The sequence below is a fragment of the Taudactylus pleione genome, unplaced genomic scaffold, assembly GCF_031769625.1.
Source record: "Taudactylus pleione unplaced genomic scaffold, aTauple2 ptg000189l, whole genome shotgun sequence".
In the NCBI taxonomy this organism is placed as follows: domain Eukaryota; kingdom Metazoa; phylum Chordata; class Amphibia; order Anura; family Myobatrachidae; genus Taudactylus; species Taudactylus pleione.
The window spans coordinates 11,333,115-11,347,540 of record NW_028284591.1 but is presented as its reverse complement, the minus strand read 5'-3'; the positions used below and the strand labels follow the sequence as shown (position 1 = coordinate 11,347,540).

Here is a 14,426-nt window from a genome sequence, read left to right as displayed (position 1 = left end):
AATGAATAGATTGTCACTTGCCGCAGGTCCTATTACCCCCCCACCTCCCATTTCAACATGGTGAACTAAATTGAATTGTTGATGGCGTATCACAGAACCGCAGCAGTTGACCACGTGGGACGTTATGCAAATACCGCTATAAAGCCCCTCCCTGGCATACATCCGTGTGTCCGAATGTGCAAGGGCTGAGACGCCCACTGTCAGCGTCCGTACACGCAGTAATACCGATTGGTGCGTCCTTAGATGCCACTATCAGGCGCAGCTTTATAGTAGGTACAGTTTCTCAGTCTGAGTATGACCTGTGTCTGCGTCTGTGTATGAAACCATTTTCACACCCGTTTCCCGGGAGTGGCAAGGCCAGGATCTGCGTCCATGGACACAGTTTCCTGGCTTCGCAAGCCGGCCAGCCTGCGTAAGCTGAGGCTTAGGGGGTCATTCAGACCCGCTTGCGAGCACAGGACGCTCGCAAGCGGGTCGATGTTCCCCCACTTCGCATGCGCACGACGGAGGGAGCTCCGTCGTGCGCATGCGCGAGACCCGTATAGCGACGGGCTCTCCATCGCTCCGGGTCTCGCACCAAAGGGGGCGTGCTGTCGATGTTGATTGACAGCACGCCCCCTTTGGTAGGCGTGCCTGCCAGACGGAGGCGTTCCCATGGGAACGCCTCCGTCTGAAGCCGGCCCCACTGACATCACTAGTGATGTCAGTGGGAGTGATTTTGGCTCTGATAGAGCCAAAATCACTCCAGGGCTTGCGGCAGCGAGACCCTACCGCAGGGTCTCCGTCGCAAGCCCGATGGTCGCGATGGTCAAGACCATCGCGACCATCATCATGGACGCTCGCATATGCTGTGGGTGGTCACCCACAGCTATACGAGCGTCCAGGAGGCTGCTCCATTTTCATGGAGGAGGGCCCTGATTCAGAGCGAGCGCTCTGGTCAGAGCGTCCGGCTCTGAATCAGGCCCTGAGCGATATAGAGAATAATACATACATGAAAGGACCTATTACTGTATAACCAGCAGAGATAAGCCATACAGATCTGCAGCAGAAAGACAGACAAGGCACAGTTACAATAAGTACAATAAGAGGCAATATTGGCTAACCTTGACACTCTATCAGAGCCAAAATCACTCCCAATGACATCACTAGTGATGTCAGTGGGGCCTTTTGGTGCGAGCCCTGGAGCGATGGAAAGCCTGTCGCTCCCCGGGTCTCGCGCATGCGCACGACGGAGCTCCCTCCGTCGTGCGCATGCGCAGTGGGGAACATCGAACCACTTGCGAGCGTACTGCCGCTCGCGAGTGGGTCTGAATGACCCCCTCAGTTCTTTTATGTACTCCAATCATTTTTCTAGCATAGTACAATCATACGATCATGGCATGACATCACTGTGTGTGGGTGTGGTGCTATTAGCACTGACTGTATGCTACATTTGTACCCTGGAACATGCTGCTTTTCTCTCCTGTAATGGATGGGGATACGGTACGGCCTGAAAACAATCTGCATGATTTGGAAGACAATGAGGCAGAAAATAATGACAGAACCAGGTGCGAGGCAGACGTGGGAGGTTTTTAATGCAGCAACATTTTATCAGTATATAAAATACAGGGATGTGGATATATTTTCTGCTTTCTGCCTACAGCCTGGATGTGATAAGGCCCCCGATAGGAGATGTAGGGCCTGATTCAGAGCCGGATGCAATTAGCGCTCGCTCGTCCAGTAAATAGGGGTGGCTATTCAAATGAACCGTTCGCTCTTTGCGGTCTGTTCACGCCTCTAGGTCTGAACGAGCGAACAAAACTTGTGGTCGTTTTTGGATAAAAACGCCCCCTGGCCGCTCGCATCCTACGTCATCTCCGCTATTTATTAGATTAATCGAGTACATCGACCAGCGTATGAACTGCTCGCTATTCTTGTGGTTGGTTTTTGCTACCACAATCTTGCGAGCAGTTCTGGCTATAAAATAACCCAGTGACGTGGGCAATGACGCTGCTGTTTTAATTATGCACACCCATAGGACGCCCGTTTTGACCTTTAAGCACGCCTGCGTTCGGATCTCCACTCCCCGTTTTCAAGCACCGTCCCCTGTTACCACCCACATACGCCTCATTCTGTCACTCAAATTATCAGGCATTCGCTATTTTGCGAGCACATAAATTTCGTCCGCAATGACTGGTTCGCGCATGCGTATAACGATCCGTACGCATGCGCAGTTGGGCAAACATCGCTTGGAGCGAACGAGCGGCCGCTTACGAGCGGCTCTGAATCAGGCCCTTAGTCAGGAAGCTGGCGGTCAAAAATGCAGACCGCCGGCTTCCTGACAGTAAAAGCCCGGCATGGGACTAATGATAGGCGTCTAAATACTGACGCCTATCATTAGCCCCATACCAAAATCCTGATGCCCGGCATACTGAACGTAGGTAAGCCGGGCGTTGGGAGCTCATAGCTGCGGTTAATCAGTACATAGAACAGTGGAAGGTATGGGGGATGTGAAGATAGGCTAGATCAGCTCTCTCTGGCTTGTAGAAGCAAGTACAGATATATTCACATAGTTGTGTGGTAGGGGAGTAGGGAAGCCACCAACCATCAATGATTTGCCACAGATGGTCAATGGCTTTGCTATCGATGGATGAGGTTCGATGGTTCTCCACCATTGATGGCACCAATGTTGTTTTTTTTCTGGTGCAGGGGATACAGAGCTTAGCCCCATCCTCATCCCTGTTTGGCCCGCCCTGCCCCACAGCCGGGATGGTCATCGAGTGTGCAAACCATCAATGGCTCTCGTCGATGGTTTCATACCATCAGCATTAAACGCAGATGGCACCATCGATGGATATTGCTTTGGTGGCCACCCTAGTAGGTAGTAATTCAGTGCTCACTGATCCTGTTCCCATTAGATGGGCAGAAAGACAGGATCAGAGTCAGGGAGACAGGGCAGTAAAAGGTGCACAGATGGCAGGGATGGCGCTAAGAGGAGAGAATGAGGGAAGAGGACGGGGTGTAACCATTAGGGAGGACTGAGAGAAAGTGAGAGGTCATTGGGATAATGAGTGTGGTAGGTGAGTGTGAATGTGGTAGGTTTTTGTGAAGAGGGGAGTCATAAGGGCTCATTTGAAGGTGTGGATGATGCTGTAGTGAGTTCCAGAGCAGTTGGGCAGCATGGGAGAAATCTTGGATGCAGAAGTGAGAGGAGGTGACCAGAGTTGAGGTGAGGTGTCAGTCGGTGGAGGAACGGAGAGGGTGGGTGGGAGCATAAATGAGATGTAGATGGTGTGGAAAGATTGAGGACTTATGTGAGGGTGAGGATTTTGAACTCTCTGAGGTGGACGAGGAGTCAGTAAAGCAGTTGGCAGAGGTGTGGGGCCAACACAAAGCAAGGGGAGAGGTAAATGTGATGTGCAGTAGCATAAGGGATAGAAGTGGAGAGAGGTCATTGAGAGGAAAGCTAGAGAGGAGGTTGCAATAGTCTAGGTGGGAAATTACATGTGCAGGTGTAAAGGAGGAAAACAACTAGAACAGACCCTTGGGGAATGATGGCAGGTAGAGAGAGGAGGAGGTAGTTAGAGGAAGAGACAGAGAAGAAGTGGGCAGAGAGATTGGAGGTCCACCATGAGAAGAAAGCGTCATGGAGAACAAAACAATGGAATGTTTGAAGGATCAGAGTGTGTTCCACATTATCAATGGCAGCAGGCATGTCACGGGAGATGAGTAGAAACAAACGAGGAGATCAATAGTGACATAATTAAGGACATTTTCAGTGGAGTGGAGAGACTGAAAACCAGAGGGAAGTGGGTCTAGAAGAGAGTGGGTGGAGAGGAAACTGGTGAGGCAGTGAAAGACAAGCAGCTCAAGGATCTAGGAGGAAAGGGGAGGCGAGTGGTTGAAACTAGTGACCTTTTTTGAAGATGGCATGGACAAAGGAGCTTGAGCAAGGATGGGATGGTACCAGATGAGAGGGACAGATTGAAGTGGTGTGAGCAAATGTCAAGAGAGAGGGAATGTAGGAGGTGAAAAGGAATGGGGTCTGGTGGAGGGAGGAGAAAATTAGAGAAGGGAGTAGACGTCATCCCCGGTAGCAGGGAAGATGGCGGACAGGGTGGACAAGCAGTTGGTGGCTGGTAGGTATGAGACCAAAGGGAGATGATGTCATGGTGGATATCATCAGTTTGGATGTGAAATGGGTGGGATGTTGAGGACTGAGAGGAAGGAGGGTAAGTGGAAGAGGAGGGGACAACTGATGGTATTGAACATAGCGAGCAGGTAGCAGGGCTTGGAAGACTGGGAGGAAATTAGAGAATTAAAGTAAGATTGTTTGGATAGAGGTAGCTGTAGGGGGAAAGGATACATTTGACATGGACAAAGTGATTGTAAGGGCGCAATTTCAACCAGTGGCGCTTAGTAGTGCAAGAGCATTTTTGGAATAAGCCTGTGAGTTTGGATTGCAATGTTGGGGAGTGGGCCGTCAGAGGCAAAGTGCAACAGCTGGGGTGACAGAGTCCTGGGCAGCAGTAAAAGCAGAGCCTGGTTGGCCTGGCAAGGGTGAAGATGGGTGAAGGGAAGTATGTCCAATCAGGAGGAGATCAGGACCAGGTATAGGGCATTGATGTTGCATTTGGTGAGTGTATCCTTGGGAGGGAGAGGAGGTGACGGGGAAGGGAAAAGCTAAAGGAGAGGAGACATCTGTCAGAGAGAGGAAGGAGGAGGAGTTGACGGGAGAAGACTAGATTGAGATAATGACCACTGGAATGGGAAGGAGTAGAGGGTCTATTGGTTGAGGCCACAAGAGGAAGAGAGGGATAGGTGTTTGGAGGCAGCAACATCAGTAAGAGTGGGATGTTGAAGCCCCCAAGGATGAGGGAAGGAAAGCCAGACGAGACAAAGAGGAGAAACAGACAGGAGAGTAGGTGACCAGGGTGGAAGTTGCAGACAGAGTAGACTTAGAAGGAAGAGAAGGAGAAGAAAAGTTCAGTGTGAAGGCCCGGAAAGTGCGTCGTTGGGAGAGAGAGACTGTCGTGCTACCACTCTCCTGTTCCCTGGTATGAGGGGTGTGATAGAACAAGTAAATATAAAGGTTTAAAATATAAAGCAAAAAAAAATTAAAAATCACACCCAAAATAACGACCAAAAAATTGTGAGACTATAAATCTTCATTGTTAATCTTGGGTAAGCAACAAACTCGCTCTGGAATAGTAATTAATGTTTGGACAGGTTTATCTACGTGCATTATTTATTGCCTTTGAGAGGTAACTAAGATGTGTACTTATCTGTGTAAGAACTGAATTTCCCTAATTACCACTTAGATATATAAAATCATTCCAGTCTCTACCGTGGATGGAAACATGGGATTGAGGTCACCATTATAAGCTGCACTTTTCCATATCCTGTCCTCCTTACCGGTGCTCTAATATAATAAATGCATGGTTAACATTACAGGAGGAATACATATTTGGTTTCGGTGAGAGAAAATGCCGACTCAGATCCAGTACTACAACTCATCCCCATCAGTCACCGGCATCCTACAGCCACAAAACGCTGCCTCCGGGTCAGTTAGGCCCAGAGATGTCTTCTCCAGTGCAACAGTACCCCGTATCCGGCCCTCTACAGGTATAATGACTATACACCCCCTGTCCACCTAGGTTATATGCTTATACATAATGTAGGTTATTTACTGACCCATAACACCAGTCAGACACTTGCTTATATTTCCTCATGAGCGCTAGAGCAATCAAAACTGACTGCTGATTGGTTGCTATTAGTTACTGCATTACGTAAAAATTACTATGCTTTGCGGTCTTCCAGAATTAGAATTGTGTCTATAACAATTATAAAGACGAGTGGTTCAATAGTTATCAAAAATGTTCTAAAAGATTAAGGGCCTGATTCAGAGGCGCACGCTATTTGCTTGCGCTCGCTCTGAATCAGGGCGTCCCTATATTTTTTTTTACCTGCCCCCAGGCCACTCGCACAGCTGTGGGTGACCACCCACAGCGTGTGCGTACAGCCTGGCGATGGTCGCGATTATCGCGACCATCGGGCTTGCGAGGAGACCTTGTGGTTGGGTCTCAGGTCTCGCAAGCCCGAGTGGACTTCCTGCTGTAATAGATGTCAGTAGGAACGCCTCCGTTTGTGCAGCCACCCCCCTCCCCGCCTACAAAACGGGTCGAGCTGTCGATCAACATCGACAGCCGCCCCGTTTTGTAGCGAGCCCCGGAACGAGTGATTTCTCACTTGCTCTGGGGCTCGCGCACAATCGCAGGCGCAATGGCCCACCATCGACCCACTTGCGAGCGCTGTGCGCTCGTGTGCAGGTCTGAATCAGGCCCTAATTCCATTCACTGCTAAGGATGAGTGAGACTCTTCCTAAGCACTGGCTAAAATAGGGACAGGGAGGGGCTTATCTAAAAGCTCAGTAACCACAAGGGGGGAGGCCCTTGTAGTTATTGTTACTCACAACTGCGAAGAAGCAGGGATTGATTTCATCATCGATTATGTCATTAAGCCCCGCCCCTTTCAGGCAAAGCTTTTTTAAAAGCCAGGATATAGTAGAAAGCATTAAACATATTCTTACTCCCCCATCCTCTCACCCAGAGACTTAAGTGTACCCTCGTTTTATCGGAGAATAACTATTCAAAGTGTGATCACCGCAGAATACTCCGACATTGCAGAAATCATTATGAAATCCAGGCACGTACGAATATCTCGCCAATCCTGGCTTCAATAACCTCAGGGACATCCTTATTTGAAAGAGGAGAATCCCATCTTTCAAATGGCATGACTACTTTAGGCGGAGATGTACTAAGCTCTGGAAAGTGATCAATTGGAGAGTGATAAACTACCAACCAATCAGCTCCTAATTGTCATGTTACAGGCTGTGTTTGAAAAATGTCAGGAGCTGATTGGTTGGTAGTTTAACACTTTCTAATTGATCACTTTCCAGAGCTTAGTACATCTGCCCCTGTTTTGGTTATTGTCTGGTGATCAACTGCAATAACCAATCCTAATCGCATCGCATCATTATCGAGCATGTCGGCAAATGCAGGGGCGGAATCTGCCCTCGGATGCCCGCTGTCAGACTTTATATTAAATAGGCCATTTGATCATTTTGGTTCCTCCTGCTTGATTTTAATATGGAAATTTAGTGTTCAAAAGTGGGTTGGAAATTTTTAATGATCGTTTTAAAAACAAAAAGATCCTACTGAAACATTCAGGATCAATTTACTGTGTTTAAAAATGTTTCTAGTGAAGCTTTCTTTGCCGTTTTAGGGTTTCAGTTTAGAGACGTGTCGCCGCCGCGTGGTAAACCAGCGTGGAATGATTCCCGCAAGTCGGAGGCTTGGCATAATTCCTTACGGCGATACAAGTTGAGCCTGAATCACAGGCACGTGGAGTCTGTTCTGAGTAAAAGAGCCCCATTTGCAGGTAATGCTCTATAATGTATAGTTCCGCCACCTTTTATTTCAGAATAGTGACGCGTCAGACTGCTCGCCCCGCTCACACACTGCTAATGTACCGGTCATCAAGTCACAGTTTGCTGGATGAGAAATAGATCAATCACAGGTGACAAGTTCCAATAATTACTATAACGCAAGTCATATTGGTGAGGTCCTGAGGATTACACTTGGCCAATTGAAAGTTGAAACTAATTTGAGGTATTGTTAGATGTAAGACCAGGCCAGCCTACTGTCCTGATTTCTGATAGCTGAAAGTGTGTGCTCTGGGCCTGATTCGGACCTGCTCGCGAGCGCTGAGCACTCGCAAGCGGGTCGATGGTGCCCTAGTGCGCATGCGCACAACGGAGGGAGCTATGGGTCTCGCACCAAAGGAGGCGTGCTGTCGATGGTGAGCGTGCCGGTGGGCGTGCGGGGGGCATGGCTGCCCAGATGGAGGCCGGGGGCATGGCTGCCCAGATGGAGGCATGGCTGCCCATGGGAACGCCTAACGTCCGGGGCCGGCCCCACTGACATCACTAGTGATGTCAGTGGGAGTGCTTTCGGCTCTGAAAGAGCCAAAAACACTCCTGGGCTTGCGGCAGCGAGACCCTACCGCAGGGTCTCGTTGCAGGCCCGATGGTCGCGATGGTCTTGACCATCGTGACCATCTTTTTGGCCGCTCGCATAAGCTGTGGGTGGTCACCCACAGCTATGCGAGCGGCCAGAAGGCTGCTCCAATAATAGGTAGGACGGCCCTGATTCAGAGTGAGCGCTCTTGTCAGAGCGTCCGGCTCTGAATCAGGCCCTCTATCTGTCTAACGCCCGTCAGTATATACCCTGGAACAGACATGCCACGCTCCGTCAGTATATGCCCTGGAACAGACATGCCATGCCCCGTCAGTATATGCCCTGGAGCAGACATGCCACGCCCCGTCAGTATATGCCCTGGAGCAGACATGCCACGCCCCGTCAGTATATGCCCTCGAGCAGACATGCCACGCCCCGTCAGTATATGCCCTGGAGCAGACATGCCACGCCCCGTCAGTATATGCCCTGGAGCAGACATGCCACGCCCCGTCAGTATATGCCCTGGAGCAGACATGCCACGCCCCGTCAGTATATGCCCTCGAGCAGACATGCCACGCCCCGTCAGTATATGCCCTGGAGCAGACATGCCAGTAAGGGCCTATGTATTAATATCACGGCAGTTCAGCGATTATTAACTGTCCATCTCGTTACAAAGCTTTCAATTATATACAAAAATGTCCCCACTATGTACTTAGGGCCTGATTCAGAGCTGCTCGCAAAAAGCGAGTGCTCGCTCTGAATCAGGGCAGCCGCTTTTTAAAAAAAAAAAGGCCTCCTGGCCGCTCGCTAAGCTGTGGGTGACCACCCACAGCTTTTGCGAGCGGGAGGGTGATGGTCGCGATGGTCGCGACCATCGGGATTGCGACGAGACCCTTGTGGTAGGGACTCGTCTGCCACAAGCCCCAGTAAGCTTCCGGCTCTAATAGAGCTGGAAGCTCACTACTGACATCACGAGTGATGTCAGTAGGGCCATCCTCAAACGGCAGGCGTTCCTTCAGGAACTCCTCCGTTTGTCCAGCCACCCAACCACCCACAAAACGGGGCGAGCTGTCGATCAAGATCGACAGCCGCCCCGTTTGTAGCGAGCTCCGGAGCGAGTGAATTTCTCACTCGCTCTGGGGCTTGCGCGTGCGCAGTGCCCCACCATCGACCCGCTTGAGAGCACACCTTATTGCAACTCGCAGGAACAGCGGTAGCGGGTGTGATACAAAAATACGTCAATAAAAAGGTTGACAATAAGTGGGACGACATAAAATATCGACATGACAAAATTTAGACAGTGCAGAAGGTCAACAGGTACACAAGTTCGACAGGTTTAAGAGGATCACATGGAAATGATAGACACGACTGTGTGTTTTTTTTTTTTTTAATCCTAATCTTCACCCTAACCTTTCCCTTGGTGCGTAACCCTAACCGTCCATCTTAGTGCCTAATCCTAACCGATGGGGTAAGTGTCTAACCCTAACCGTCCATCTTAGTGCCTAATCCTAACCGATGGGGTAAGTGTCTAACCCTAACCGTCCGTTTAAGTGCCTAACCCTCCAGTAAGTGGCTAACCCTAAATTAAAAAAAAACCCAAAGCATGTGTCGATCATTTCTGTGTCGACCATTTACATGTCAACCTTTTGTACCTTTTGACCTTCTGTACTGACAACATATTCTACCTTCTGGTGTTGGTATTGATAATCACTATCCCTGCGAGTTACATTCCCGGTGTCTCGGAGGAGTCTGTCACGTTTTTGAATGACTCCTCCTTGGAATCTGGGCACATTCCGGAGCCGGTCGGTTGCTACGGGAGATTGCCTCCATAGGCATAAAGCGGTTTTCACCATCTGAAGTTGGCGTAAACCTATGGGGAACGTAGTGGTGAGACCATAGCCTCCCCTGATAATAATGGGGACTGCGGTCTGGAGTGCTAATTAGCCTACCGCCGCAGTAATCCTGTCTCTGAAAAGATTAACATTTGAACGTTGAATGAATCTTCTACTAACGTGAAGTTTGTTTCCATTTATCAGCACGGACCATGAGCGCTGACCCTGGTGGTTATCGGTATAAAAGTGGCCGCGTGGACACCCTTCCACTGTACAGCTCGATGAACGACCCTCACCTGTATGAGTATTATGCCAAGAAATTTGGGCTGGAGGTTAGCGAACGCCCCCCCACAGCTGTAAGTGCTGCTGTGTCCGTATTTTTGCTGTTTAAGTTCCTATATCAATCATTTTCCCACCGCCTGCATTATAACCAAACTCAGGGGGACTGCTCGGGGGAGTCGAAGAAATGTGGGGGACAGTGGCGTATCTACAATGGGTGCAGTGTGTGCGGGGCGCACGGGCCCCCAGATCCAGGGGGGCCCCGCACCGCACACCATGCACCCATATTTTTTTTCAAACTTAACTGCCCGTGGTCCCATATCGGGTGTCAGCTCTGCTCAGAACACAGGAAAATGGCCGCCACAGCCATTTTTCCGGTGTTCTGCGCACACTCTAGTGCCCGGAGTCTACTAATGCTCCGGTGGCTGGCCGGCCGCGTTAGTCGGCTGCCGGCCACCGGGGTGAGAGGAGGGGGCCCCGCATGGGCAGTGCACACGGGCCCCCTCCTCTGTTAAGACACCCCTTGTGAGGGATTCAGGGGCATAACTAGAGATTTTGGGTTCCATAGCAGGGGGAGCTCTTTAAACCCCTGCTGATAGTTGCAGATGCTGCACTGTTCTGCTCTGGGTGCGGATATCAACCGGGCCTCAGAGCAGCTCAGGGCCTGGTGGGCACCCTCAGATGCTGGTCTCCATAGTAGCTACTCCGTACATGAACTGTGTCACTGACACAGGACAGGCAAAGAGAAAGGGGGGAAAAGAATTTAAACATCAAAACAAAATTTACCATCTCCGACGGCATGTTGGGTCACATCCTGACAGGCCTAAGCAGCAGCCTTATTTAGGGGGAGATGTATCAAGCCTTGGAGATGGATAACATGGAGAAGTTTCCCAAAGCTAGCAATCAGACTGACATTTCATAGACTGTGCTCGATAAATAACAGAAGCTGATTGGTTGCTTTGGGCAATTTCTCAATTTTTTTATCTCTCCAAGACTTGATACATTTCCCCCTTAGAGGGAGCGTGCCCACATATGGGAAATTGCCACCTCAGCCAGAAAGGCATGTATGCACATAGGGCCTGATTCAGAGCTGAACGCTCTGACCAGAGCGCTCGCTCTGAATCAGGGCCCTCCTACCTGAAAATGGAGCGGTGACCACCCACAGCATATGCGAGCGGCCAAAAAGATGGTCGCGATGGTCTTTGACCATCGCGACCATCGGGCTTGCGACGAGACCCTGCGGTAGGGTCTCGCTGCCGCAAGCCCAGGAGTGATTTTGGCTCTATCAGAGCCAAAATCACTCCCACTGACATCACTAGTGATGTCAGTGGGGCCGGCTTCAGACGGTAGGCGTTCCCATGGGAACGCCTCCGTCTGGCAGCCATGCCCCCGGCACGCCCACCAAAGGGGGCGTGCTGTCAATCAACATCGACAGCACGCCCCCTTTGGTGCGAGACCCGGAGCGACGGAGAGCCCGTCGCTATCCGGGTCTCGCGCATGCGCACGACGGAGCTCAATCCGTCGTGCACATGCGCAGTTGGGCAACATCGACCCGCTTGCGAGCGTCCTTTGCATATTCCCTTTGTACATACACTAAGAACCATCTACTAACTGCAATATACGCCAACACGCAACACGCAATATATTTTATTTTAATTCAAATGCCTTTATTTGGCAGAGTCGGGATGGAGTTACTATGGGGCTCGGAAGCTGGGATGGGCCCCGGGTCTCACCCCCACAGCCCTGTGTGTAGTTGTGTTTATTTTTTTCTTTAGGGTAAGTTTTGGAGGCTTTCTATATTCATAATATTGGGGCTATAGAACAAGGTGGAGCGCAGAGGATAACAGAGACATATGTGACGGTCCCTCTGTTAAGGCGCACATCCTCTAGGCGATATTAATGAGCGACTGCACGATTACGACATCGTAATCGTGCAATCGCTCATTAATCGTGCACAAATCGTGTACTACAATGTCGGAAGCGACCAGCGATGCGCGCTCCCGCTGGTCGTTTACCACATCCATCATCGCCCGAACATGCCGGTCAATCTGCCGATAACGACAGATTGGCCATGTTCGGGGATGATGGAGGGTGCCTGCCCTGTACGACTAATCATTCAGTGTAGGCACTGCAGGGGATGGGGAACGACGGTGCGGTTACGATGTTGTAATCGTACGGGCTTCCGTGGGTCGCGTAGTGGATGTGCGGCCTGACCAATTGCAAAAACAATCCAATCCTACTCCACAGTGGAATAGTAAATCTGGCGGTTTTGCTTGACAAAAGCGCTGGCGATTAGCAGGGGCTAAACAACTCAGGTAACACTACATAAAGCAAAACTTTACAGATCTGAGAAGAATTCCCAACTGATGTACTGTGGTTGTGTTAATCGGCTTTGAAAGAATCAATATTTCCCAGTTTTAAAAAAAAAAACACCCCTGAAACTTCCTAGTGCAGTAAATGAAAGCCCCTGGGGCCAAATGTAATAGGGTGAGAGTTTAGAGAATGTGAGCGTTTAGCAGTAACCTCTGACACTTTTTAAACTCGGCCAATGTAATAGAGTACAAGAACCAAGGGCGTATCTATAATAGGTCCAGGGGGGCCCCGCACCGCACAGCCTGCACCCATAATATTACTGACCTTTCCGGAGTCCCACATCGGCGTGGGCGTCCGGCGCTATAAAACAACTGGAAAATGGCCGCGGCAGCCATTTCTCCTTCATCCACTAGGGGACACTGGAGTTCAAGACAGTGGGGTATAGACGGTGGTAGAGCAGAGCCTGGCACTTTAAATAATCTAGAAGTGTGACTGGCTCCTCCCCCTCTATGCCCCATCAGCCCCAGTTTTTAGAATGTGCCCGAGAGAGCCGGTCGCACATCAGGCTGTCTCCAGCCTTTCTCATATATATTTTTAGTTATTAGACAAGCACTGAGGACAGGCAGGCTGCTTACTGTGGCAGTCTGCCTGGTACGTGGGAGCCGCCGGGAAGGGCACCACACGGCTACTGCAGCCTGTGTCCGGTGACCCTAAGGAGGGGGCACACATAATGGAGTCATCTGACCCTGCGAGGACCCGCCACTGCTAACACCGGCATGTGTCCGGGTTCCACGCCGCCCCCTCAGCCCAGCATCCCGGCCGCAGCAGTCCGTAAGTATGACCACTGCTCCTGATTAGCAGGAGCAGTGGACGTTAGCTGGGCTCAGTGACATGCCGCTAGCGGTCACTGTTAAGCCCGCCATTTCAGCGGTGCCATTTGTAAAGCGTCTGTGGCTCAGCGTTAAGGCGGGCTCTCCCCCTCACTGCAGCGAGGTCAAGCGCTGACAGGCCGCAGTCCGGGTCCTCCTCCCCAGAGGGGAGCAGGAGGGGGTAGCTGCGGTAGGTGCGCCACTAGCAGGAGCTTCCCTGTACTGCGCCGGGGCTTGTAATGTAGAAGCTCCGGCGACGGCATGGTCAGGGGCACGTGGACACCGCTTCAGTGCATGCACCGCGCACCCTAACAGAGCCGTTCAGCGGCTGTCTGTAATCACCGCGCCAGTGCTTAAAAGAACACCGGCGCCGGGTTGATCTCCCGCGCGCCCGTTAGACGCCGCTACAGTGCGCCTGTCTACCTGCAATGTCCCTCCTCTTGTTACAGGAGGAGACGCTGTACCGCGGATTATAGAACCACAGCTTGCGAGTCAAGAGTCTCTGTTGCACCGTGCACCCTCTTGCCCTGTATTCCCCAGTACAGTCTATGTGCCCCAGGCAGCAAGTGCAAAGAATCATCTTAAGCACCGCGTGGAGGCCCGACATTCTCCATAACAGGAGCGCTGCGTCTGCCTTTTCAAAGGGCGAGCTAGTATAGGCAGCTGAGGCACAGTCAAAGTTACAGACCTGCTGGACATAGAGCAGCGTGGTTCTGCTATCATTGTTCTATAACAGATAATGGTTGACATGACTGCCTTTCAGCGCTGACGTTGTAGGCTCAGATCCCTCCGCAGCCCTTTGCTGTGTGGAGTTTGTGTGTACTCCCTGTGCTTGCAGCACTACCTGAGGTTTCATAGTGTAGTGGTTATCACATCTGGATTACAGACAGCAGGTCCTGGGTTCAGTCCCCAGTGAAACCACCAAATAGCTATTAGCAGCTCTCATCTAAACTCAGGAGGAGACGCTGCATCCCGCAGCTCCTGGCGGGGCTGAGCAGGCTTCCCTATTGGCTAGTCTATAGGGCTAATAGCCTTAACGTTATACCAAATGCAGCTCCCCAATGTAGCGATGTATGACCGGCACGCCCTGCCATAGCAGCCTACGACCGCCTGGGAATACCGGGAACTGTAGGCCT

At 50.9% G+C, this 14,426-nt stretch overlaps 1 protein-coding gene across 1 annotated transcript in view; it reads left to right on the top strand.

Annotated features, from left to right (window-relative positions):
- LOXHD1 (lipoxygenase homology PLAT domains 1) overlaps positions 1-14,426 on the top strand; it is a 365,669-nt gene that overhangs the window by 8,773 nt on the left and 342,470 nt on the right. The window contains exons 2-4 of the mRNA XM_088476506.1: positions 5,434-5,604; positions 7,264-7,419; positions 10,034-10,185. Coding sequence (XP_088332632.1) covers positions 5,466-5,604; positions 7,264-7,419; positions 10,034-10,185 — 447 coding nt within the window. The 5' untranslated portion in view covers positions 5,434-5,465. The remainder of the gene's footprint in view (positions 1-5,433; positions 5,605-7,263; positions 7,420-10,033; positions 10,186-14,426) is intronic.